The 26,142-nt window shown below is 58.5% G+C and overlaps 3 protein-coding genes and 1 non-coding gene across 6 annotated transcripts in view; 1 reads left to right on the forward strand and 3 right to left on the reverse strand.

Moving 5' to 3' along the window:
* The window catches only part of GNB1 (G protein subunit beta 1), a 79,113-nt gene extending 78,024 nt beyond the window's left edge, over positions 1-1,089 (reverse strand). For both annotated transcript variants that reach the window (XM_086344124.1, XM_086344125.1), the window contains exon 1: positions 846-1,089. The gene's annotated coding sequence lies outside the window, so the exon portion shown is untranslated. The remainder of the gene's footprint in view (positions 1-845) is intronic.
* A 7,270-nt stretch (positions 1,090-8,359) lies between these two features.
* On the reverse strand, positions 8,360-8,463 carry LOC147356494 (U6 spliceosomal RNA). Its single transcript, XR_015143893.1, has one exon. It is a non-coding gene; the product is annotated as a U6 spliceosomal RNA (small nuclear RNA).
* An 11,948-nt stretch (positions 8,464-20,411) lies between these two features.
* On the forward strand, positions 20,412-21,758 carry CALML6 (calmodulin like 6). Its single transcript, XM_086342926.1, is given in 4 exon segments — positions 20,412-20,486; positions 21,048-21,222; positions 21,313-21,457; positions 21,549-21,758. Coding segments are annotated over 4 exon segments (591 nt in total). The 3' UTR covers positions 21,745-21,758.
* A 352-nt stretch (positions 21,759-22,110) lies between these two features.
* Positions 22,111-24,446, reverse strand: TMEM52 (transmembrane protein 52). 2 transcript variants are annotated; one of them, XM_086344135.1, is made up of 5 exons: positions 23,977-24,446; positions 23,847-23,890; positions 23,650-23,691; positions 22,860-23,038; positions 22,111-22,754 (listed from the first exon to the last, which is right to left on the reverse strand). In XM_086344135.1, exons 1-5 carry the CDS (start codon positions 24,316-24,318, stop codon positions 22,576-22,578), a joined length of 786 nt encoding a protein of 261 aa, XP_086200261.1. In that variant the 5' UTR covers positions 24,319-24,446; the 3' UTR covers positions 22,111-22,575. The 2 variants fall into 2 exon arrangements, with proteins under 2 accessions (XP_086200261.1, XP_086200262.1); XM_086344136.1 differs by lacking the exon at positions 23,650-23,691 and having other exon boundaries at positions 23,977-24,162.
* Between the last annotated feature and the right edge of the window lie 1,696 nt (positions 24,447-26,142).

Consider the following 26,142-nt stretch of genomic DNA (forward strand, 5'->3'; position numbering starts at 1 on the left):
GCGCCCCCGGGCGGCGCCCCCCGAGCCCCGCGGCGCGGGCGGCGGCTGACAAAGGCCGCGCGGCGGACGCGCCATCTTGCCGGGCCGCCGAGGGCCATTCATTCGGCGCGGGGCGCGGGGGCCCGGCCGCCGCCCGCAGGCTGCGCGCCGGCACCGGGGTTTCGGGGGGCCCCGTTCGGGCCGGCGGCGACCGTGGGGCCAGGACCCGCGTTCGCTGGGCGCTTTGTCCGCCCCGCGCGCCCTAGGCGCCGCTTCCTCATTTCTCCGCCGCGGCGACGCCGGCCTCTCCTCCAGCCTCCGAAAGGCCGCTTTTCTCGCAGCCCGTCCTCCCGTGGCCAAGGATGGCGCCCACCGCCCAGCGCGGGACAGGGCCGCCGCCGCCTTTGTTCTCGGACCATTCGGTACCCCTTCTCCGAGCCACCTCCCAGGAGCCGGCCGAGGGGCGCCGGCCCCAGACCCCCAAACCACGGAGTCTCCGGCCCCGCCCCCACCGCGGACCCCAGGACCCGGACCGCAGGCCTGCACCCGGGACCCCAGACCAGAGGCCCGGATCTGGACTCTAGACCCCGGCGCCCCAACTCCCGGCCCGAAGCCCAGGACCTCGGCCCCAGGGCCCGCCGAAGCCCGCGGGGTCCCAGCCGCCCCCGCCCCGAGGACCCCACCCGGGCGGGGCAGGAAGACTCGGCCAGGCAGCCGGGTGGGGGCGGGGAGGGTGGGGGCGGGGCGGCCCTGGCGAGCGGGCGACCGGGGGGGGGGGCGATAGGGAGGGCCAATGGTGGGGGAGACGGCCAGGGCTAGGGGTCTGGGACGGGGGTCGCTTTTGGGGCTGGGGCCGTCGCGCTCACCTCGACGCCGCGTCCCGCCTGCTGCGCCCGCTCCCCGCCGCCTCGGCCGCCGCTACGGGAGGTGGTCGCGCTCCGGCCGCTCCGCGGGCGCTGCGGGCAGGTGCGCCGGCGAAGCTCGGTCCGGTCGGTCCCGCGGCGGCTGCTCCACTCCCGCGCCCGCTCCCGCTCCCGCTCCCGCCGCCGCCGCCTCCGTCCGCCCCTCAGACGCCTCCAGCCATCGGGATGGGCGCGGCGGCCCCTGCCCGCAGCCTCGGGAAACCCCACGGTCGCGTCACCGCGCACGCCGCGCGCGCACGCCCCGCTCGGCAGAGTCCCCGGCGCGCGCGCGGGGGGGCGCGCGCGCTTCGTCCCAGCGCCAGCCCCCCGCGCGCGTGCGCGAGCCGCTTAAAGGGGCAGCGCCCTACCCTCTCAGACCCTCCCTGGTAGCCTCCAAGTCAGACCCGCCTCTCCCCCCTGCCAGGCTCCGCTCCCCAGGGGCCGGAGCGTGGGGCACTGCGTAGGGTGGTCTGCCGGCTGCCGACTCGCTAGGCTCCCAGCCAGGTGGACTAAGATAAAGGACGCAGGGCGGGAACCTGCCACCGCACCTGGCGCTCAGCATCTGAACTCCGCTCCCCGTACACGCGCACGTAAAGCCCCGGGCGCTCCACATCTGCATTGTGCACCCGGCACACACACGAGTATACATACCCCCAGCCCATGCTGACCCACACCCACGCTGTGTCGGCCTCAGGGACGCCTGGCTTCAGTCTGCCTGCGGAGTGGAGCCCCTACAGCCCAGGGTCAGGGCTGTCCTCAGAGGTGCCAGTGGGGCTCCAGTGAGCTGGGCAGGTGCAGGCAGTGCGGCTTCTGTAGTCAAGGTTCTGTCTGGAATGGCCACCTGAGCATGGAGGTGTGACCACGAGAACGAGAACGACTGTCAGTAGGGACAAGTAGTCTACCCCTGCAAATGCGGCGACCGAGTTTGCCAGGGAGCTGAGGATCAAAGACCCCCTGGTGGAGGAGGGGGAAGGAGGTCAGCTGTGAGCAGCCAGCAGTCTCCGGTGTCCTCAGACCCCTCCTGGACGTTTATGATTGGGGCCCTTAGCCCACCGGCTTCCACCTTTCCATCTGACCTCTGCCTCCCCAGTTCCAACAACTCCCGACACCCTCGTCCTTCACTGCAAGAGCTTGGGGTCCCCACCCTAATCACCTCCTTGCAACCACATCAGCTCCCTGCCCGCAGCCCTCCCTGTGTTGCCCTCTCCTCCCCCTGGCCTGTACAGTAGAACAGGCAGGCAATGCAGTTGCCCCCATAAACCTCAAGGGGCCCTGTAGACCCTCCCTCCCCAGCCTCTTTCACAGCTGCAGCAGATTGTTTCCTTTTGTGTGTGAGCCTGACTGTCTGTCTAGGGTGGACCTGGACCTCAGCTTGGAGCCCATGCCTTCCCACCCACTCTGGGGCTGTGCCCCTTGTCCGTCTTCCCCCCAACACACACACACACTGATTCATCCTACCAGCACACAGACATGTCTCCACTTTCCTGGGAGCCCTTCCTCAATTTCTGGCACAAGAAGTTCCAGGCTTGTCTCAGGTCCTCCCTGCCCCAGCCTTGACCTAACTCGTTCTCCAGGGGGCCCTGTTTCCTTCTGGTGGAGCAGGTATTTAGAAGCCTGCATGCAGGCATAGGCTGTGCTTGCTGCTCCTGGAGTGCCATTACTTCTGGTCCCCGACAGTGGACTAAGGAACATGTGCATGTACAAGCATACATGTATACGTACACACGCAGACCACCCCCTCTGGGTAACAAATCTTCCATGATCACTGCCCCCTCGGTTGGGTGCTGACCGAAGCAGAGATGTCCACCCTGCTCAGCTGAACCAGAACTGAACATCAGCAGGATTGCTCCTTTGCTTCAAACCACTGGCAGCTCCTATTGCGCTTCTGTTCCATCCTCCTCACCGCCCGGCATCTGGCTTCTCTCTGCTCCTTAAACACTCAGTCTCCACATTCCATGCTCTGGCCTTTGGTCCTTGTAGCTCTACCTGCCTGTGAGGGGCTCCCCCATAACCCTAAGACCCCTCTGCAGAGGAGCCTCCCCCAGCCCACCCCGGCCCCCCAGTGCTACTCTGGCTCCCGTGACCTCATGTGGTTCATGCTCAGGCTGCTTGCTTCTTGCCCTGCTCACTTGCTGAAAACAGAGCTGGACTCCCTTGCCCACTGCTCCACCTGTGTACCAGGGCGGGGGGCACACAGAGGGAGCTCCAGAGGTGTTGATGAGTGGGGGAAGGGGTGTGGGCAACATGCTGTGTTCCAGGCGAGGGGGACACGACTCAGAGTGAGGATGGGGAGGGGAGTAGGGGAGCAGGGAGAATCAGAATGGAGTGGTCACTGTGTCCAGGATGAGGGCTGCCCACTGCTCAAGAGGAGGAGAGGAAAAAAACCAGTTATTTCCTGGTGGTCCAATAGCTAGGACTCCACACTCCCAATGCAGGGACACAGGTTCAATCCCTGGTCAGGGAACTAGATCCCACATACTGGAACTGGGAGTTTACATGCCTCAGCTGAAGATCTGGCGTGCTGCAATAACTAGATAGATATTAAAAATAAAAAGTAAATAGAATTATCAGGTGGCCCAGTGATTGGGACTCTGAGCTTTCACTGCTAAGAGCCTAGTCTGATCCCTGGTTAGTGAACTGAGATCCCACATGCCTTGGCAGGTGGGTCCCAAGGCCCCAGACTTGGGATGAGAGAGGGACATCCTGGAGAGTCCAGTGGGTCTCATGCTGTCCCAAGCTCTATGCCCACCTAAGTCCAGGGACTGAAAGGTAGAGAGGAGGAGCAGGGAAGGGAGAAGGGGAGGAGAAAGGGGTGGTGGCTGGAGGAGGGGGAGAGCAGGTGGGGGAGAGCGAGAAAAATGGGAGGGAGGGAGAGCAGAAGGAACTGGGCAGCGCGATGAGTGGTCTCCATGGAGCCCACTCTGCGCTGCTGTGGGGATGGCAGGAAAACCCCCATCCTGTCATCCTGGGTCCCTGCATGCCCATCTGAGGGCAGACCCAGGGCTCCCCTGTCCCACAGGCCACCATCAGCCTGATCAGGCCCTTCCTCAGGGACATCAAGGCCACAGGGCAAGGCCACGCATCAGGACACCAGGCCAGTGACTGCCCCAGCTGTCTGAAGTTTTGGGGTGCAGCCCTGTTGCCCCTGGATAATCTGTAGGTCTGCAGGGTGTGGCAGGGCCTTCCCTGGAACTTGCCCTGTGGCTGGGGCCTAGAGCCCTTTTATGTGTTTATGGACCAGGTGTGAGGGGCAAAGTTGAAGGGAAGGCAGCAGGGAGGAGACAGGGCCACAGGGTCCTCATTCCCAAATTCCCTGCCCGGTCTCGTCTCCATTTGAAGCACACAGGCCTCAGAGGCCCCAGGCAGCAGGGCCCTGTGGCCCTGAAAACACATGCCCTGGGCCTTGATCAGCTCTCAGGGTCCCTGAGACCCCAAGGGTCTACAGGATGCTCTGGGGACCCTGCCCTCCCCGCCCACCCTCCATTCCTGCTGCACTGGCCTCTTGCATTTTGGGGCCCCCACCCGGCCCTTCTCAGTGGGGCATAAACCGGGGCCCCTCTTGGAGAGCTCATGCCCAGCCAGGAGGCCAGGCTTCTCCTGACTTCCCGGAGACACTCCCTCCCTCTACTCTTGATAAGTGGCTTAGAGCCTAGCCTGTGGTCCCGAGTCTACTGCCACACCCGGTCAGCCGTATCCGGCAAGGGCCAGGCCAGCTGGGCCCCAGTGTCTGGCTCAGAGCCCAGCTCCACTAAAACCTGGGGAGCACAAATGCATAATTCAGACGCCCTGGCCCCATCTGCTCTCCAGCAGGAAATGGTCTGACAGGAAAGTAGGTCTTTTAAAATCTGAATTATTCAAACAATCCGTGCACACGACCAGACTGCCCCCGGTGGGGCGGGGGCCCAGCTCCAAGCCTGGCTTTGCAGGTCTAGGGCTGCAGGGGCATCTCACACTGGGTCTGTCTTGTCCTCCAGTAAGCAAGCTGGGGCCTGACCCTGCCTCCCAGCTCTGAAAGACAGAAGATAAGGACAGGCTGTAGGGGGAGGCGGGTGGAATGTAGGTAATCCAAAAGAAGCCTAATTAGATCCTGCTGGGTTGCAGAGGTGGGGGCTGCTAGCAGAACAGGGTCAGGTGGGAAGGCGGCTCCCACCCCTCTCTAGCTGAACTCACCAAGGGGAGCGCCCACTGGGTGCCAGGAGGGCACAATGTGGGACGGGTCTGCAGAAGGGTGTGTGGAGAGCAGGGGCAGTTTTATGTGGGGTGGACGGTGGGAAGGGACAGTCAAGCAGACCCTACAGCAGACAGAGAGGGAGTGAGCCGCATGAGTGCCAAGGCCCCAGGGAAGGGTTAAGGCCCAAGGTGGGCATAGGCTGGACCAGGTCATGGGCAGTGCACCCAGAAGGCTGACATGGTGGGCTGACTGCACCTCATCGGCCTTGGGGAAGGGCTGGTCACTGCCCTTTGGCTGCCAGCAGATCTTGGAGCACCCCTGGACCTTCTCCTGGGCAGTGGAGGCAGCCCCTTCCTCTTCCAGGGCAGGACTTGCCCCTTCTCCTTGCCTCTTGTGACCTGACCTCTGAGCCTGCGACCCTCCTCATCACCCCCTCTTTGCTCAAAAACCAGACATCTCTGGGGGGCACCAAAACATGGGGGGCAGTGGGGAATTGGGAAGTGCCACCTGGGGGTGGGCACCACGGGTGTGGGTGGCTTGCTCTTGGCTGGGCAACTGCATCTCAGAGGCATGCCCCCTTCCATGTTCTGGAGCAGACACCCTAGGGAAGGCCCCAGTGGCCTTCTTGCCACTCCCAGAGGGGGCTGTCTTTGGGGGGCTGAGACCCAGGGGCAGTGCAGACCATCAGCTCCAGCAGAAGCCCACGCTGCCTTCCCTGGGGAAGCGGAACAGGAGAATCCATCCTCCTCCTTGGGTGTCCCCATAGCAGCTGCATCCAGTCAACCTGGGACTGTGCTTGTGGGGTTGGAAATCCTGGCCCCACAGATGGCTCTGGGGCCACAGCAAACCTCACAAGGGGTTCTTCAGTATCATGTGTGGAGGGAGATGTCTTTGGCTGAATACTCAGGAAGCAAGATACAACCATGAGTGGGGGTATAATCCCTACACATCCCCCCAGAAATGTGTGCACCCACAGGTATGCAAACAATACATGCGAGAGTTGGATCAGCCAGGACTCAGGGTAGGAAGAGGCAGAAGCTCAAATAGCTCATCTGGAAAGAGGCTCAGATCCTGAGCTTCAGGCTCAGCTAGGCTCAGGGAGGCTGCTACTGGGCTCCACCTCCGGAGCAGGGCCTCCTGCCTGGAGTGGGGATGTCTGCTGGGGCTGCCTCCACACCACCCAGCTAAGCAGCCAAGTGCTCCAGAGACTCTGCAATGCCACTGCGTGGACCCCAGAAAGGCCCTGAAAGGCCTCACTCAGATTTCATAGGCCCCTGGAGGCAGGGGATGGAGGGCCCCTGGCCCACTTAGGACAACATGCACACTGAGAAAAAGCGAATGCTGTCACCAGCAGGCGGAGGGCTGGTGGACAGGGGAACACACAGGAAAAAAAGCAGAGCTTGGGCAACAGCTGAGACACTCATCAACCAAGCCTTCGGGGGTGGGCGGGCAGGTTCAAGGCCCACAAGGCCCAGGTTCCGGCTCCTCCTGGCGGAGGCCAGGCAACCCCAGCCTCTGGCCTGCACCATCCTGAAATCGGATGCTGGGGGCAGAGCCTGGAGGGACAGGCTGGGCAGGCTCTCACCTCCCCTGTTCCCCCTCCCCCGCCTCCACACCCCCAGAAGCTATCTCCAGGGCCTCCCTGGCAGGCATTGAGGGTGTGCTCCTGCCGCCCCAGCCCCCAGTCCTGTTTCCTCTCCAGTCTGGGCGGCGCCCTTGGCAGGGAGGCCTCGATTCTTCTGCACTGGAGCTTCCCCAGCTGCCTGCAGAAGGCTGTGCAGTCACCCGCCCAGCCCTGGACTGCAGTTGCCAGAAATGCCTTAGCACACCCTGGGCCAGGATGGGAATTCTGAAACCAGGAGAGAAGAATTCAAACCAGGGGTTGAAGCAGAGACCCTGAGATCCTGAAAGAGCCCTAGGGTGGAGTGGGGCACACACAGGCCCCGACACCCAAACATAAGAGAGACGGGAGCCCAGGCAGGGGCCAGAGAGGTGAGAGGAGAAGGAGGCCTCAGTGTCCAGTGTGGGAGGGTAGACCACGGGAGCCTAGTGGACGGGGAGGCCCGAGGGCGGTGAGGAGGCGTGGTGGCTCAGAGGCAGCCGCTGCCCCAGAGATACCTTAGGGCTCTGAGCCCCCAGACCCCTTCTCCCCAGCCTGGCAAGCCTCCTGTCCTCAGGTGCCATCTAGAGGCCTGGCCAGGCTCAGAGAGGGAGGGGTCCCTGGGGCCGAGAAGCTGGGACAGGCCCCTAGCTGGCCTGGCAGCACATACCCAGGTGGGCCGACCCTGGCTGAAGCCCAAGCTTGACTGCCCCTAGAGGGGAGTGGCCTGCAGACTGCCTGGCTCCCAGTTCCTGCTGCAGACAGGAGCACAGCTGATGGGGTGGTGGCAGGGGAAACCAGGCTGGGGAAGTGGGGGTCTGCTGTCAGGGCCACCAGGTTCGCCCTGTCTCCAGCTCCCTTGGCCTCCCTCTGCCAGGCCCTGCCTGGGGGAGGGTGCCCAGCTGTTCTGGGATTCCTCTCCCCACAGGCGGTGCCCTGGGACTCAGCTCCGCCAGCACCTGCCAGGTAAACAGCTTGCACCTGTGGCACCGGTTCAAGCCGAGGGTGCCTGTGACCCCGTACTCCACAGGGCCCTCTCACCCCATCCTGAAGTCACGTGATCCAGAGAAGCCACACAGGGCCTCTTCCAGCAGGCGGGCAGCCACTGAGCAGAGGGGAAGGGACAGGAAATCCTCAAGGCCACACGGGCCCAGAGCTGCCCTGACCCCCCCGACCCCATGACCATGGACAGGGCCCCATGCCACATCATGCCACACAACGCTGGCCACACCGTGTTACCTGCCATATCTTGTCACCAGTTACCACACCTCATCTGCCAGCCCACCCCAGGATTGACACAGTGGTAGAGCTTTGCGCCCGATGCCTGGCAGGAAGGGCCTTAACCTCTGGGCCTATACCCTGGTCACTGTCCTGACTGCCCCACAGCCTTGTCCCAGGTCCTGCCCTGGAGGGACTGTCCTTTCCAACAGAAGACCCCTACCATGCTGCCGCTCCATGAGAGGGAGCAGATACCCAGCCCATGGCCAGAAGCCAGGGTTTCCGCCCTGGCTTCCCAGCTCGGGGAGGGGTCTCTACCAGGAAGCCCCTTTTGCAGGGCAGCCCACATTCCTGTCAGAAGGGAGATGCCTCAGGAGCTCCTGCAGACTCAAAGTTCCCCCAGAGAGGTTCTGCCTCATGAGCTACCTTGGTTTTGAATCCTGGTAGAACACACCTAATGTGAAATTTACCATTAAGCCCCCTTTTTTAAAAAATATGGAACGTGTCTCGAATTTGCATGTCATCCCTGCCCAGGGGCCATGTTAATCTTCTCTGTACCGTTCCAGTTTTAGTATGCACTAAACTCTTCTGATGTACACAGTTCAGTTCATTTAGCAGGTTCCTCATTGTGCAGCCAGCCCCTGCATCCACTTCGAGAACACGGTCTTCGCCTCAGGAGGAAGCCCTACCCCCATTAAGCAGTCCCTCCCTGTGCCCTCCCCCCAGCCCCCCCCCCCATAAGTCTCCTGTCTCCATGGATCTGCCTGTTCTATGTATTAATACTTCACACAAGTGGAATCATACAGCATTCACACAACGTGTGTCCTTCTTCTGTGTCTGGCTTCTCTCACCGAGTGCTGTGTTCTCAAGACTCATCCATGTTGGAGCAGGTGTTGGTGCTTCATTCCTTTTGAGGGCTGCATGACCCACTGGGTGGACACATCGCCCTCTGTGTATCCAGCCATCCGCTGGTGGCCGTTTGGGCTGTTTCCCGCTTCTGGTTGTGGTGAATAGCGCTGCTGTGAACATTCGTGTACACATTTTTGTTTGAACACCTGTTCCCAGTTCTCTTGGGTATTTACCTAGGAGTGGGATTGCAGGGTCATACAGTAATTCTGTATTTAGTTAGCCATTAAACTGCTTTCCACAGCAGCTGAGCTATATTACATTCCCACAGGAAGTGCACAAGGGCTCCGACCACTCCACGTCCACACCAAGACTTGTTACTATACGCCTTTTTGATTCTAGCCATTCGAGATGGTGTGAAGTGAAATCTCATTGTGGTTTGATTTGCATTTCCCTTGTGACTAGGGACGCTGAGCATCTTTTCATGTGTTAACTGGCCATTTGAATGTCTTCTTTGGAGAAATATCTATTTAAGTCCTTTACCCTTTTTTAAACTTGTTTTTTGTTGTGCTTGTTGTTGAGTTGCATGCGTTCTGTGTATATTCTGGACATGAGATCCTTATTAGGGATACAAAATATGTAATTTTGCAAATATTTTTTCCCATTCTGTCAACTGTTTTTTTCACTCTATTGATAGTGTCCTTTATGCACAAAAGTTTTTAGTTTTGCTGAAGTCCAATTTATTTTTTTCCCTTTTTGCTTGTGTTTTTGATGTTACATCTAAGAAACCATCGCTAAATATAAGTTAATGAAGATCTACTCCTATGTTTTCTTCTAAGAATTTTATAGTTTTAATCCCTAAGTTTAGGTCTCATCCACTTTGAGTTAATTTTTGTATATGGTGTGAGGTAGGGGTTCAAATTCGTTCTTATTCTTTCCCTTTTTTTGGCCATGCTGCTCAGCATGCGGGGTCTTAGTTCTCTGACCAGGGATCAGACCCATAATACCTGCACTGGAAGCACAGAGTCTTAACCACTGGACCACCAAGGAAGTTCTGAAATTCATTCTTTTTCATGTGAATATTCAGTTTTCCCAGTACCATTTGTTGAAAAGCTCTCCCCATTTAATGACCTTGACATCCTTGTCAAAAATCATTTGACTAAACACGTGAGGGTTTATTTCTGGGCTGTCTGTCCTATTCCATTGGTCTATATATCTGTCTTCATACCAGTACCACATTGTTAAGATCACTGTAGCTTTGTAATAAATTTTAAGTTTGGGAGTTTGAGTCCTCCAACTCTGGTCTTCTTTTTAAAGATCATTTTGGCTACTCAGGGTCCCTTGCAATTCTGTATGAATTTGAGGAGTGACTTTTTCCTCAGTGGCAAAAAAAAAAAAAAAAGCACCATTGGCATTTATCAGCTGCTGCTGCTGCTGCTAAGTCACTTCAGTCGTGTCCAACTCTGTGCGACCCCAGAGATGGCAGCCCACCAGGCTCCCCCGTCCCTGGGATTCTCTAGGCAAGAACACTGGAGTGGGTTGCCATTTCCTTCTCCAATGCTTCTTAAAAATATAAGCTCTTGGAGGAGGCCATGGTGGTAGCTCAGTCCTTTTGCCCTGGGCAGTGGTCAGCTTGCTCAGGTCCTGTGGTAGCTAGGAGAGCAGGTCCTGTTGGAGATGGGGACCACTGGGGGATTCTGAGCAGTGGTGCACCCCCACAGCTGTTGTGGGGCAGGTGAGCCTAAAGTGGGCAGCACAGTGATCTGGGGAAGCTGGACAGGGCCAAGTCTGGAGTGACATGGTTTGTGGTGGTTCAAGGATGGGGGCACAGAGGAGTCAGGGGTGACACTAGGGTGCCTGTCCTCACGGCTGGACAGTGAGCTGAGAGGACAAGGGGCAACTGGGTGGGCAGTCCTGGTGGGCCAGAGGGAGGAGATGCTGTGCCCTGGGCCTTTTCAGCCTAAGATGCTGTAGATGTTGGCTGAGAAGCAGGCCTGCAGTGGGTTTGGAGAGCCATGTATGGGCCACTGAGGGGCCATGGGGCAGTCAAGGTAGCCAAGGATGTCTGGGGCTGCCAATGCCCCACAAGGGGAGAGTGGGAAGAAGAGAAGTAGGAGAATCCCACAGAGAGGTGGGAACTTTGCAGACAACAGATTTATGTGGTCAGGGCAGCAGGGACCAGCACGGGGTGGGGTCCCATGGGAGCTGCAGGGTCCAGAGCTTGCCTAGGGGGATATGTGTGAACACAGCCAGGAGCCAGGACAGAGCTATAGTCAAGGGAGAGGCCATGAATCCTGGGCCTGGGGGTACCTCAGAAGGAAGACAGGGGCCCTTCCTGTCACTTGCCCCACCCCGACACTGCCCTCTTCCACTTCTTGGCAGCAGCTCCTTATTCACCAGTTCAGGGCTTTCTCTGGGCAGCGGAGATCCCTCCACAGTCTGAGCAGGGCCTGGAGCTGGCAGGAGTAAAAGCAGCACAGCCAGCCATTGGCCACACGGGCAGGATCTGGCTCTCTGGAAGCCCCCTCCTTACTTCCATTGGGCACCTGGGGACACTCTTCAGCCTGGAGCAAGACTACCCTTCTCTGGTCTCCTCTTCCTCCCCTTCCCATCCCCCTCTATGGGCCAGCTGCCCCTCACCCCTGGCATGAGTCCAGCCTGTGAGGCCAATGGAACTGCCCAGGGAGAGCTTGCTAGGACCCAGGGGCAGCCCCAGCACCCAGAGACCCAAGGCCACCTTCCGAGGCAGGGGTAGGCTCCGGGGTAGCTGTGGGGGTGTTCGATGCAGTTCGATGTGGGCTGGGCCAGCAAGTGGGGGGGGACAGCAAGTGGACAGCTGGACAGCAAGTGGGGGGGTGCTCGCTGGGTGCTGTACTCTTCACCCTCACCTGCACTCCACCACCAGGCTCTGTTCCTAGTCAGGAGGGCACATTACAGTTGGGCTGGGCACCACTGCATGTGTTTGGGGGCAGGCATGGGGGAGGGAGATGACATCTGACCCCTGCAGGGCCATCCAGGCCCCCAGAACCTCAGCCCTGCGGTCCTCAGCAGAGGGCCCTTTATCCTGAGGATGCAGGTCTCCTCCCTTTGGGAGGGCCTTTGGGGCCTGAGGGCTGTTTGTCAAGAATCCTGTCCCTGAGGCCAGCCCACCGGTCACCTGGGAGGTGATGCAAGCTGTGCCTGCAAGGGGTAATGAGAGGCAGGTGTGAGGCCAGTGACCCTGGAGCTTGGCAGAGTCCCAGGGCGGTGGTCTTGGAGGCCGGCAGGCATGGGACCCAGGGAGAAGAAAGAGGAAGTGGTGGGCTGGGACCCCAGGCAGTAGGAGTGCAGGCTAAGCATGGAGCGCATGCTGCCCCTGGGCTGGCCCTCCTGGGGCGGCCAGGCCTGCAGGCTCTGGGTGTTTTGGAAACCAGCAGGCCTGCATGGTACATCGGTGGTGGTAGCGCTGCCTGGAGCCGGGGCCCTGGAGCTCTTTCAGTGACGTCCATCTGGGACCTGCCAGGCCCCTGCTACATTCCCCTGGGCTCGTGCCCAGGCCTGCTCTGGGCTGCCAGAGGTGGCTCAGCCTGAGGATCAGACTTCTAATGACTTGTCTGTCCTGTCCTACTGTCTCTCCAGGAGCCCCTGGTGGCCACAGGGGTAAGGCCTTGCATTGGGTGGACACTCCCTCTGAGACAGACCATGGAGATGAAGCCCCAGAGAGAATGCAAGTGCAAGGGGCAGTGGGTCATCCCCACTGGGCACCACCAGGGGCACTGCTGAGGACAGGGCCATGCAAGCCTCACCCCTGGGCTGGCGGGGGGCCTGTCTGCCAAGGCTGAAGGGTGCTGCCCTCATGGGTGTTGCCTCCAGGCTCTATGGGCAGAATTCACTTCCTCCAGCATCAGCGTCCCCTCCATGTGGGACAGACAGCCAGGCTCCTGCCGCCCTCTGGCCTCTGGGTCCCCTGGAACCAGAGAGGTCTGAGGCTCTTTCCATTGACTTAAGAGGACAAGGAAGAACCCTCAGAACGTTGGAGCGCCCTGAGTCCTCAGGGGAGAGGGGACACAGGGCTGTCAGGGTCAGCTGGGAGCCCCCAGAGCCTGGGCAAAGCAGGGGCCGGCCACACCACACCGGGTCACCTAGTGGCTGAGCTGAGCAGTGGACCCCAGCTCCCGAGCACGGCTGGCCAGGCTCTCAGGACCACATGGTCCAGGGCCCACCCCATGCCCTTGAGTAAAGGTGGTGAGCGGTGGCTCCGTTTCCGCAGTCGGCACTCTGACCTCCCCTCTCCCCCCGACCTGCCACAAGCTGGGTTGTACTTATGCCTGTTTTTGTGTTCACAATTGAGGGAACCGAAGAATGAGTCTCTGAGGGCAGGGTTTTGAAAGGAGGGATGGAGAGAGGCCGGCTGGAGGCCGGGGAAGGCGACCCCGCCCAGCTCCAAATCCAGGAGGGCCGCCCTCAAACGCCCGTGCCCGCCTAGCGGTACGCCCAGTCCGGGCTTCGCGTGGCCCGCGAGCGCCGCCTGGTGCACACGCGCGGAGTGGACACCCCAGGCGCAGCTTCCGGGCCGGGGATGGGGCGGGTCCGGTGGAAAGGCCGGGGCGGGGCCTAGTGGAGGAACGAGGGGCGGGGCGGGGCCGAGTGTCGGGAACAGAGCCGGGAGAAGGGCCCGGGCGGGGCCGAGGACTGGGCAACTACAGGGCAGAGTGTCGGGAGCGGGCTTGAGCGACTCCCCTCCGGCCGGACTCCGCCCTCCAGACTGGGCTGGCGGTTTAGCATTTCCCACGAAGAACTTGGGAGGGCCACATAACCTGTTTCCAGATCCGCCTGTGATTTTGCTAAAACCGTCCTTAGTTTTCGGGGCTATTATCTCTTAGCGCGCCCCGCCCGCTCTTCGCGGAAACAAGCCCTTTCAGCTCTTAACTGTTTCCGGTGTTTCTGTTTTGTTTTGGTATTTTTTGGCCGCGCCCCGGACTTGTGGGATCTTAGTTCCCCGACCAGGGATCGAACCCTGACCTCCTGCAGTGGAAGAACGGAGTCTTATTAACTGCCCAACCACCAGAGAATTTCCTCCTCTGGTCTTGATTTAGAAATTGGTGGAGGGACTTCCCTGGTGGTCCTAAGACTCCAAGCTCCCAATGCAGGGGGCCCCGGTTCAATCTCTGGTCAGGGAACTAGAACCCACATGCCATAGCTAAGAGTTCACATGCTGCAACTAAAACGGTCCCGAATGCCGCAACAAAGACCCAGTGCAGCCAAATAAATAAATAGTTTAAAAAAGATAATTGTTGGAAATCGGTAGTCAGAGAAGGTGGTCAGTTTGAGGCTGATCTTTAGTGTTGCGATTTCTTTGTGGATCAACAAATGATGGAATTTTAGAGCAAAGCGGGGTTTCTAGGAAAGGATGTCTTGAGGTTATGACCCCAGACCCATCCAGTGTGTGGAGCGCTGGGCGCAGAGGGGTGGGGCTCCTGGGACATGCCCAGCAGAGAGGGTGCTGGGAGCCTCCGAGGGCTGGCCTTCAGTAGACTGTGTCTGTGCACAGGGAGCATCTGGGCTTTTTATCCAGGTAGGAAAATGAATTGCCTTTTTAAGTGGCGATTGTTTTAAATGGAATAATGCTGCTATGAATATGGGTATGCAAATACCTTTGAGACCCTGCTTTTGATTCTTTGGGGAATAGGCCCAGAAATGGAATTGCTGCATCACATGGAGCTTCTATGTCTCCTTTTTTTTGAGGCACCTCTGTAGGACCTCCCACCATTCTACATTCCCACCAGCCATGCTCAAGGGTTCCAGTTTCTCTATGTCCTCACCAACATGTCTTGTTTTCTGTTTTTTTTATAGTAGCAGTCCTGGTGGTGTCAAGTGCTGTCTGGCTGTGCTGTTAATTTGTGTTCCCTGATGATCAGTGATGTTGAGCAGCTTGTCGTGGGCTTGTTGGCTGTCTGTCTCCTTTGGAGAAAGGTCTGTTCAGGCTCTTTGCCCATTGTTTGAATTAGGTTATTTTTGTGTTGAGTGATAGTAGTTCTTTGCATTTTCTGAGTATTAATCCCATATCAGATGTATGATTTGCTAGTATCCTCTCCCATCCTGTGGACTGCCTCTTCCCCCTGTTGATGGTTGGCTGTGATGCACACTGGTATTTACCATACACTTTGGTGGTTATAACCAATATGACTTGGTTATTTTCTTGCTCATGTTTCCAGCTTTGGCCCCTGGGAACTCTGTCAGGTGGCTGGCTTTGCTTTGTTTATTCTTCCAATTTTATTGAAGTATAATTGACATACATACAGCACTGTGTAAGTTTAAGATGTGCAGCATAATGATTTGATGTACATACATCAGATATGAAGATGACACCACCCTAATGGCAGAAAGCAAGGAGAAACCAAAGAGCCTCTTGATGAGAGTGAAAGAGGAGAGTGGAAAAGCTTGCTTAAAACTCAGCATTCAAAAAACGAATATCATGGCATCCAGTCCCATCACTTAATGGCAAATAGATGGAGAAAAAATGAGAACATAAAATCCATGACAGACTTTATTTTCTTTGGCTCCAAAATCACTGCAGACTCTGACTACAGCCATAAGGTTAAAAGACACTTGCTCCTTGGAAGAAAAGCAATGACAAACCTAGACAGCATATTAAAAAGCAGAGACATTTTGTCAACAAATGTCTGTGTAGTCAAAGCTATGATTTTTCCAGTAGTTATGTATGGATGTGAGAGTTGGACCATAAGGAAGCTGAGTGCCGAAGAACTGATGCTTTCAAACTGTGGTGCTAGAGAAGACTCTTGAGTGTCCCTTGGACTTCAAGGAGATCAAACCAGTCAGTCCTAAAGGAAATCAGTCCTGAATATTCATTGGAAGGACTGATGCTGAAGCTGAAGCTCCAATCCTTTGGCCACCTGATGTGAAGATCTGACTCACTGGAAAAGACCCTGATGCTGGGAAAGACTGCAGGCAGGAGGGGAAGAGGGTGACAGAGGATGAGATGGTGGCTGGTATCATTGACTCAATGGACATGAGTTTGAGAAAACTCAGGAAGATAATGAAGGACAGGAAAGCCTGGTGTGCTGCAGTCCATGGGGTAGCAGAGTCGGACACAACTGAGCGACTGGACAACAGCATCATGAACTGTCGCCGCAGTGAGTTCAGTGAACATCTATCATCTCATATAGATACAAAATTAAAGAAATAGAAAAAAGCTTTTTTCCTTGTGACGAGAATTTAGGATTTTCTCTAACAACTTTCATACATAACATACAGAAAATTGATTACATTTATCGTGCTGTACATTTCTAGTACTTTACTTTTCTTTTTTTTAATTTTTATTTATTTATTTGGCTGCACCGAGGTCATAGTTGCAGCATGTGGGATCTAGTTCCCTAACCAGGGATTGAACGTAGGTTCCCTGCACTGGGAGCCTGGAGTCTTGACCACTGGACTACAAGGGAAGTCCCCTTTACTTTTCTTATAATTGGAAGTTTCTAGCCTTTGACTGCCTTCCTCCAATTCCTCATCCCTGCCCCCACCTGGGTTTACCTTTATTATGTTACTTTTTGCTTCCTAGCTATGCTGCCTTTCTCTTATTTATTTTTATTTTTGGTTGTGATGTGTGGGGATCTTAGTTCCCTGACCAGGGATCAAACCCAGACACTTGACAGCGAGAGTGCAGTCCTAGCCACTGGGCCACCAGCGAAGTTCCCATTACACTGCTTTCTTATGCTTCTTTCTCCCTGCCTGTGTTCTACGAGGTACATTACATTTTCTTTAGTCTTTTTTCCTTCCACAGATGTGGAAGTCACACAACCTATTTCTGTGATTTTCGTGGTTATCGTAAGTGTTTTACATTATAGCTTAATCTCAGTCAGTGGCACTGGCCATTTCCTGAACACTACTGGATCTTATGCTTGCATCCCTCTCTCCCATCTGTGGTTGGTGGTCTGGGTTTGGGGTTTCTTTGGCACCCCTTGTCCAGGCTGGGCGGCCCCCAAGCAGACCGTGTGATAAGGGCTCAGGAGGAGGGGAGGCAGGCTTTCCTTGGGGGTGAAGGAACTAAGACGGGATGGAGGGGGCATTCCTAGAGCTGGGCTGAGCAGGGGGCTCAGTCCACCAGGACCTGGGGAAACTGTCACGGTGCAGCTATCACCCATGGGTGAGGAGGCTGGGGGCTTCAGCAGAGCCCAGGGTGACGGCCCCCATGCAGCAGCCCCAGGCTGGCTGAGTGAAGCTCAGGCCAAGGGGAAGAGTGGAGGGGTCTGAGAAGCTCTCTGCACCCGACCCCCAGCTTATGCTCCAGACCCTAGAGGGAGCCCCCAGGCCTAGATGTGCTCACCTGCCTCCTGCCAGCAGGGCCACCAGGTCCCTTCATCTACCCACGTCAAGCCCAACTTGTCCTCAGCTGTGTCAGCTGCAATTATGGGGCCTTTCCCCCACTCTGTCCCATGTGACCTACAGCAGGGACAGTACCTACTCCCGGCGCCTCGTGGCAGCTGGGCAGCAAGGGACCCATCTCCAAAGCTCATCTGGTTGCAGCCTGGTCCTCCAGAAGCTGGTCCCGAGGTGGGGTCTAGGGTACAGGCTCTATGTTAGAGGTCAGGTCCAGCTGTCCTGCGAGAAGCCTTGAGCCAGCCATAGGCTCTGGAGTGAGCACCCTTCAGAGTCCCGTGTGGGACCACAGTTTCTGGTGAGCCGAGTCTATACCAGCAGCCACCCCGGAGGGATGGGGTGGCAGCGCCTGTGGGTCTCTTGTCTGGGAGCAGGTGACTGGTCTGCACTATGCGAGAGGAGGGGGCACTGAGGGAGGGCCTGAGGTCTCCCTGCTGCACATGCAGCCTTTCCCCTCCCCTGGTCTGCGTTTTCAGTGTGCAAATGTAGCTCTTCTCTTTGGAAGCCCACAGCCCCATCCAGATCTGTCTAGAGAACACACCGTGTGCCCTGAAGTGGGGAAGCCACCCCAGCACCTGTGCACAAACACCTGGGTGCAGGGAGCACACTGCTCTGGCCCTCCTGGGTCCTCGCTCCTGGTCACTGAATTGGTAAGGGTTCTGCAAAGAAACAGACCAATGGGAGAGAGTGGGAGGGAGGGAGGGAGACCAACTTATTTTAAGGAATTGGTTCATGTGCTTGTGGCTTGTCCAGTACCTGGAGACCCAAGGAGGAGCTCCAGGCCAGAGGTGGTATGCAGAGGGTCCCTTCTTCCCTGAGACCTCAGATTTTCCCCTTAAGGCCTTCCACTTGTTGGGTGAGACCCATCCACATTATCAGGGTCATCTGCTTTACTTAAAATCTATAGATTTAAACATTAATCACCTTGGAATAAACCCCTCATGACTCCCATGTTCACTGCAGAAGTATTCACAGTAGCGAAGAGATGGAAGCAACCTAAATGTCCATGGATTGTTGGATAAACAAAACGAAGTCAATCCATCCAGTGAAATATTATTCAACCTTAAGAAGGAAATATTGACACCTGCTAAAAGATGGATGAACCTAGAGGACATGATGCTGGGTGAAGCAAGCCAGACACAAAAGGACAGATCCTGTCTCATGTCACTTATAAGAGGTCTCCAGAGGGGTCATATCCACACACAGAAAGGAGGAGAGTGGGTGTCATGCGGGGAGTGGGATGGGGAGCGAGAGTTTAGTGGAGACAGAATTTGGGTTTGGGAAGACGAAAAGGTCCTGGAGATCTGCTGCCTAACAAGGCCAGTGTAGTTCACGCTACTGATCTGCACACTTGCAGTTAAGTGATACAACCACGATGTGGTGCTTCAGCCGCTCAGTTGTGTCTGACTCTTTGCGACCCCATGGACTGTTACCCGCCAGGCTTCTCTGTTCATAGGATTTTCCAGGCAAGAATACTGGAGTGGGTTGTCATTTCCTTCTCCAGGGGATCTTCCCTACCCAGGGATCGAACCAAGGTCTCTCACATTGCAGGCGGATTCTTTACTGACTGAGCTACAAGGGAAGCCCCCAAAACAGTTAAGATGGATAATTTTATGTTATAGGCTTTGTACCACAAACAATACAAAAAAGAACAAACAGAAAGATTATGGTTCATAATAGATGATCAATATATGTTAGTTCTCTTTTTTGAGTAATATTTTAGGTGAATTTCACCACAGTAATCAATACATATATGGAAAAACACACCTTCACAGCCACACCTAGATGAGTGTTTGGGAAAACACCTAGCCTCGCAGCCTGGCTATCGGGTGCTAAAACTGACCCTCCAGCCTCTTTCTCTACAGGCCCTTGTCCCCTCACCCACACCATCATTGTATTGTATCCCCACTCTGGTCCAGAAATATAGATGGGACCAGTTTCCTTGAAATGGCTTGGTAATTTTTGAAGGGAGCGGTGGGAAAGTCCTTCTCACCATCACACAGCTGGAAGCCATAACCGGGAGCAGCCAGGACGAAGGTAGGGGGGCCAGAGACGGCTTCTTCTCCATCTCGGCCCAGGGCCGCTGGCCTGGAGCCTGCTGGAGCCATTTTGTCCCTGTCAGCACAAATCTTGCGGCTTCAGCAGCTATCCTGGGCCTCAGAGGGCAGCATCCCTGTGGTTTCCATACTCTGGCAGACTAGCCAGGCCGGCGGGGGACAGGGCACACCCCACCTGCTCAGATTTGTCAGGTGGTCACAGGGCCGGGGCAGGTGTGTGTCTGCCTGTGAGACTCTGGGGGCCATGCAAGTGGTGAAGGGAATTGGGGGCCCGTGACTGTTCCTGGGGCAGGAACTGGAGGGGAGATGGGAGGAGACCCTTCAGCCCCAGTTTGGAACCACACACCTCCGAGTGCCATGGCCAGGCCAGTAGGTCACTGCCTACCTAGATGGGAGCCTGAGGACCTGGGCCCCAAGGTCCAGGGGCGCGGAGCCACTGCCCCAGTTCGTAGTATGTATGTGTCTAAGGGTCAAGCACACATGTGCAGGGCTGTGCGCTGCTGTGGCATCTTGTTACTAAACAACCTGGCCCCGGAGCTCCCCCGGGAGCCAGCTTTGCTGTTCCGAGCGAGAGGGAGGTCAGGTTTCCCTGAGAATAGCCCCTGACTGCCCAGGGGAAACCTGGCTTGACCTCTCTGTGGCCAGTCTGGCCCCCTGGTTCTGTCTGCCCTGCCCTCTCTTGCCCCTGGCTCATGGCCAGCTGTCTTCTCCTTGGACTCTGGATCCCCAGCCTCCTCTGCACAGGGTGGCCAGAGAGGGTCCCAGATGTATCTGTTTATTGATCTTGTCTTTAGAGGGGGACTGCAAAGTGCTGGTACCACGCTGGGCCCTGGGTCCTTGGGGATGCAAGGGAGTCACCTGGCCAGGGAGGCCATCAGCAAGAACCCTCACCAAGAAGCCTGGGGGGAAGGGGGCTGCATGGGGAAAGGGGAGCAGCCCCCTCACCTGCCCTGGCCCACAGTGTCCATCCTTGCTGCAGCCAGGAGGGCCTTGGCTAGGACCCAGGGTCGCAGAGGGAGCTCTGGGGTGAGGGGCTGCTCAGGCCATGAAGGGCCACATGGGGAAGGGCCACCCGTCCCAAAACAGGGCTGAGAGGATCTCCTGGACATAAAAGGCTCTTGGAATCTGGGACCCCTGGGGCCTTGGGCTGCTGGGCCCCGCTAAAACTCAGCTGTCCCCTCCACCCCTTGAACTCTACCCAGAACAGTTTGTGTGCCACCGTGCAGGGTCCTCTCAGCTGGCACAGACATGGCAAGGCTGCTATGGGTGCCTGGCGGAGCCCCAGTGGGCCAGCTGGGTGGTCCAGAGGGAACTGGGGGCAGGACCTGCGGGAAAGGGTGGGCAGGCCTCTAGGCATGGGGATCAGCTGGGGCTGTGCCCGAAGGTGTGAGGATCTCTGGGAACCTGAGGAAGAAGTTCAGTGAATCTGGACAAGAGCACGGATTCCCCAAGGCCAGGCCCTGCCAGCCACTGGGGCCACCCTTGCTCTGGGGGGCCAGGTCAGAGCAGCCCTTTCTGAAAGCTGCCATGGTGGTGGAAGACGGGGTGGCCAGGTGCTGGGCTATCCTCTGGGATGCCAGAGCAGGCTGGGGCTTTCACTCTGCCCCCCCGGGAAGGCTTCTCCCACATTGGTCCATGGTGTTCTCCCCTGGGCTAACTGGGTACCCACTGCTGCCCCAACTGCTCTCACATGGCTGGTCTGCCCCAGCGCCGGCTCCTTCACCCCCAGCCCTGGCCCTGGTGTCCTGCTCTCCCTTCAAGACCCGCCCCTTGTGCCTTGTCTGAAGGCTGCTCTGGGCTGGGGCTGAGCGCCATGGGCCTTGTGTCCCAGGCCCTTCAGCCTCCCCTGGACTGAGGGTGGAGGAGCCCCTGGTGAGCCTGGGCCCGCATCCCCACAGACGGAGCGCCTGTCACAGGGCAGATAAAGGATGACAAGGGGGGTCTCTGAGATGTTCAGTGAGGAGGGCAAAGGGCAGGTGAAGACGGATGAGCTGGAGTGGCTCGTGAGTCTCCTGGGCATCAACTCCACCAAGAGCGAGTTGGCCTCCACGGCCAAGGATGTGGACAGAGTTAGTGAGGCTGACAGGGACAGCCGGGGCAGGCAGGGGTCCCCTGTGCATGACAAAGGGTGCGCCACCCTCACCGGCCACTTGCTCCCCACAGAGAAAGGGTTCTTCAACTGCAGCAACCTCCTGGCCCTGATGGGGTTGTACTGGGAGAAGGCCCAGAACCAAGAGGGCGAGCTGAGGGCAGCCTTGTGCATCTTTGACAAGGAGGCCAGGGGCTACATTGACTGGGACACGCTCAAGTAGGGCCCAGGCCAGGCGGGGGGTGGAGCACGAGGCCAGGGAGGTGGGTGCCCTGCTGGCTGCTGCTCAGCGCAAGGGGGGCCCCTGCAGGTACGTGCTCATGAACGTAGGCGAGCCCCTCAATGAGCAAATGATGAAGGAAGCCGACGAGAATGGGGACGGGACCCTCAACTACGAGGGTGAGCAGAGGATGGGCCCCGGGAGCCCGGTCGGCCTGCTGACCTGTCCCTCTGCTCTCAGAGTTCAAGGCATGATGACTGGGGAGTCCTTCAAGCTGGTTCAGTAGGAGGAGCCACTGGGGCCAAGGGAGGTCTGCTGGCAGAAGCCTACTACCTGCTACTGTCCATTCCACCCCCGTTCCGCAGCCAATAATGCTCCAGCCAGATTCATGTGTGTGTCACTGTCCCCAGGCTGGAAAGAAGGGGAGGCAAAGCTGTGGGTCTGGAGAAGGTAGAGGGTTCTCCTGAGTCAACCATGACACTTGGCCTGTCACATCTGTGGGACAACTGACACGGCCCACAGCCCAGCCCTGGGCTCTGGACACCAGTCGGAAGGCCAGGCTGGGCCTAGGTCGAGGACCGCACACCCTGCCCTTGGCCCTGGAATGCGCTACTCAAGGGCCCATCCCGGGGCCCTTTCCTCCGTGCAGAGATCACCTAGATACAAACTTTATTTTCTCTCTGAGAAGCTGCGGACATTACAGCAAGCCCTGAGCCCTGAGGCTTAGGCCTCTGGGGCCTCCTCTGGGCTGAGGGCCTGCTGGGGCTGGGCTAGGGGCCAGGGCTGGATGTAGCAGCATGTGTGTGTGTGTGTGTGTGTGTGTGTGTCCAACACAGGGCCAGTCAGCTTGGCTGTCCAGAGTTACACAGCAACGAGTCCAGGGCTGCAGCAATGTGATGGATGGCTGGCCTTCCTGGGGAAAGGACGGTGCGGACAGGCTGGGTGCCCTTGCACAGTCCCCTGTGAGCAGAGTGGCCTGTGGCACTGGGAGGCTTGGGAGAGCTTTCCTGCCCCCACTACGGGGCACCAGGGCCACAGCTAGGGGTCCTGGGCATTGGGGCCTGGCTCCTGGAGCCCTGGAGGGGTCTCAAGGCACGAGGCCCCAGGGGAGGCTGGGTTACAGGGAGAGGGGTGGCTCTTCCTGTCTGGTCTTCGTCATCTTGATGGCCTCCTCATAGGAAGGCGGCGGCTCAGGGGCGTACAGGCTGTAGGCCGGAAGGGTTGTGGAGTCGAGGTCCAGCTCCCCGAAGGGCAGGGGTAGCTGCATGCCCAGCCAGCACTGCACGGAGCTGTAGGCTGCAGGGATCCAGGATGGGTTTGTGGGGGTGGGCCTGGCCCTCACCGGTCCCCTGCCACCCCTGCAGGCAGGTGGGCCACCAGGAGAGGTGTGCCAGCACTCACAGGTCACAGTGCTGTGCGCTGGGCTGTCACTATCCACGGGAATGGCTGTCAGGTCGCAAGGCTCAGGGGCTGGCGGCAGGTGTGGCTGTGAGTGTGCCCGCTTCCGGAGGTGGCAGAACCGGACACAGCTGGCTGAGACTCCACAGAGCAGCAGCAGGAGGGCAGTGAGCAGGATAAGCCTGGGCAGGGAGGAGCAAGACCCCTACCGCTGGACTGCCCCCTGGTCTCTGGGCACCTGTTCCCCGGGGGCAGTCACAGCCCAGCTGCTCAAGACAAGGCAATGCACAGGATAAAAGAGAACCAGGACTGCCTCTCCAGGCCAGACACCTCATTCCTGGCCAGAGTTGGGCCTGAGGATCTGGCCTGCCCTGGCCTCCTGCTGCTGGGCCTGCTCTGGCCGCAAGTGGCCGTGGGTTCCTTTCCAGGACACACTGCCCTAGGCCAGCTACAGAGTCCCGTGCTCAGACCAATGACCATGTTCAAGGGGCCTCCCACAGGGACTAGGAGTGAGGGAATGGGAAATGGGCTACCAAGGGCAGTCAGTCAAGGGCCCAGGGGTGTCCCCAGCCATGAGGAACTCAGGCAGGACCCATGCCCGATGTTGCTTGGGTACTGGGGGAGGAACCTGGGATCCGTCTGCCTGGCTGCTGGGGGCCTCAGAACCTTCCTGCCAGGGGCCCAGGACAGGGCTGGTGACTCCTCAGCCGTGGAGGCAAGTGGGTGGGGGTCTGGTGGGACTGGCCCAGGGGAGGATCGTCGCACCCAGCTGCGCGCGGCGCCCTCCACTTACCCCACGTGCCACAGGCTGCTCCAGCGGGCCTGGGGCCGGCACCTGTGGGACGGCGGCACCTGGAGCCGGTGGGGAAAGGCCAGGCCCACCGTCCCGCCCAAGCCTCTCCGAGGGAGGACCCCGGGTCCCCCTAACCCCGCTCCCTCCCTCCGCCCAACCCTTCTCGCCGCCTCCCAGCTCCCCCGTCCCCGACTTACTGGTCCGAGGGATCGCAGCTGCCTTCCACGAAACCCAGCGCCACCTGCGGGGACACGGGTGAGCCCGGGCCAGGGCGCGCCGAGCGCAGACCCGCCCTGCGGTGCGGAAGCCGAGCACCCCGCGACCCACCTGCGGCAGCGGTAAGAGTGGCGGCAACAGCAGGAGCCCGCGGTCAGCCGGGGCCCGGGAGAACATGCTCAGCGGCGACAGAGGTAGCGAGCCCTGAGGCCAGGCGGCTATATGAGGGCCACGCCCCTGGGCCGCTCCCAGCGTAAACCCCTCCCACCCGAGACTACGTCCATTGGAGGATTGGCCTTGTAGCCACGCCCAGGTCCCCGCCCCCACCCTCCCCCCAAGACCAGCGGCGCCCTCTAGAGTCCCCGCCCCCGACGGGCAGGCCCTTGGCCACTTCAGGGCCCTGCCCACGCAATTCCCGCCCCATGGTCCGTCCCATAGATGTTTCCTTAGCATAGGGTCACGGGGTGGCGGGCAGTCTTGCCCTTCGGCGTCTTGCAGTCGGGCTCAGGGTGGACGGAGGCGTCCCATGGACAGTTGTGCTTGGGTGTGGCCTCGGAGGGTGGCGGCCACGCCTCTCACACACCCGGGTGCTCAAGATAAGGGTTGCAGCAGTCAAGACGCTGAGGCGTTCCAAGAGCATAGTTCAGCGACATTAATTGTGCACGCTCGCTGCCCTCTGCCCTCTGCTTATCCGTCGGGCGGTCAGGCTAAGGGAATTGGTCCGCATGGCAAGGGGCCTTGTCTGGGGAGGGAGGGAGAGGAAGCTGCCCTGCCTGTCTTTCTTCATTGCAATCAGGACACGTTCCTCAAACGTCTACCCCCTGGAGGGGAACTGACTGCAGCTCTTTGAGGGCAGGGCCTCCTCTGCTTGGGCTTCCCTGATAGCTCAGTTAGTAAAGGATTCGCCTCCAATGCAGGAGACCCTGGTTTGATCCCTGGGTAGGGAAGAGCCTTTGGCGAAGGGATAGGCGACCCACTCCAGTATTCTTGGGCTTCCTTTGTGGCTCAGCTGGTAAAGAATCTGCCCGCAATGTGGGAGACCTGGCTTCAATCCCTGGGTTGGGAAGATCCCCTGGAGAAGGGAAAGGCTACCCACTCCAGTATTGTGGCCTGGAGAATTCCGTGGACTGAATAGTCCATGGGGTTGCAAAGAGTCGGACACTACTGAGTGACTTTCATTTTCACCTCCTCAGCTTGACTCTATCCTGCCTGCACTTGCCAGGCCCGTTGCATGATCTCTGCCCAGGCTCTGTCCTGAAGCTGTCCCACGCCTCCGGGCTCTACGGTGGCCCCCAGCTCACCCTGCTCCAGCCAGGCTCCTGGCTCAGGAGTGGGAAGGAAAAGGATGGGCAGAAGTGCAGCCAGGATGCAGGAGTGCAGGCAGGATCTGGGCCAGTAAGCGCCAAGGCCGGCTGGTTCTAAACCCCAAGAGCCAGGCCAGCATTTAGAAGAGAGGGGCTTACCCAGGGAGGAGGTGGGGCAGTGCCCTGCAGGGAGGACTCCTTTGGGGCCTGACCTGACTGCAGGACCTGGGTTTTTCTCCCATCTGGTGAGCAGCAGCCTGGTGAGGGTCTGCCCACTGGACAGAAGTCCCACAAAAGGCTGCTCTGCGGCCACTGTTGTGGGCTCAGGGTTAGGGAGAGGGCAGACTTCCAGATGCCAAGGGCACTGAAGAAGTAAGGTGAGGACTCCAGGCTGGTGTCCTGAGGCCTGTGCCCAGGAGAAGCCCTGGATGTAGCTGGCCCTCCACTTCTGCCAGGGAGGGCTACATTTGGTCTCCTAGGGCTGGCACAGGCTGGCACAGGCTGGGCATGCTGTGCTGTACACAGGGGGCCTGGCTGGGTGAGCTCTGTGGGGACAGTGTCTACCCTGCCACTCTCTAGAAGGCAGGCACTGGTGCAGGTACTGTTCTGAGCTCCCAGCAAGGTCTCATGCATTGGGAGAGGGGGCTTCTCCCTTGAAGAGCTGGTCAGGACCCAGAAGGCTGAGCCTGGGCTCACTTCAGAATAGTGGGAAACCAAACTGACAGGTGGGCCTCCCCCTGGACCCTGACTGGGCCATGAGGGAGGATGCAGTGAGGGCTCACTCCTTGCTTGGGGCCAGGGACTTGGGAAAGCAGGGGGCTAAGGGGCTGCCTGGACTTTGGAATCTGCAGCTCCCCCTGCTCGCCGGCCTCTCCAGCTGTGGGTTGGCCTCAATTCCACCCCAAACCCCCTCCAGCCATTTCCCCAGGGCTCAGGAAGCCCCTCTAGTTGTCCAGGCTGAGTTCATTGTTTT

This window comes from Bos grunniens, chromosome 16 (assembly GCF_055505025.1).
Source record: "Bos grunniens cultivar Pamir isolate PY7600 chromosome 16, Bosgru_T2T1.0, whole genome shotgun sequence".
Classification (NCBI taxonomy): Eukaryota; Metazoa; Chordata; class Mammalia; order Artiodactyla; family Bovidae; genus Bos; species Bos grunniens.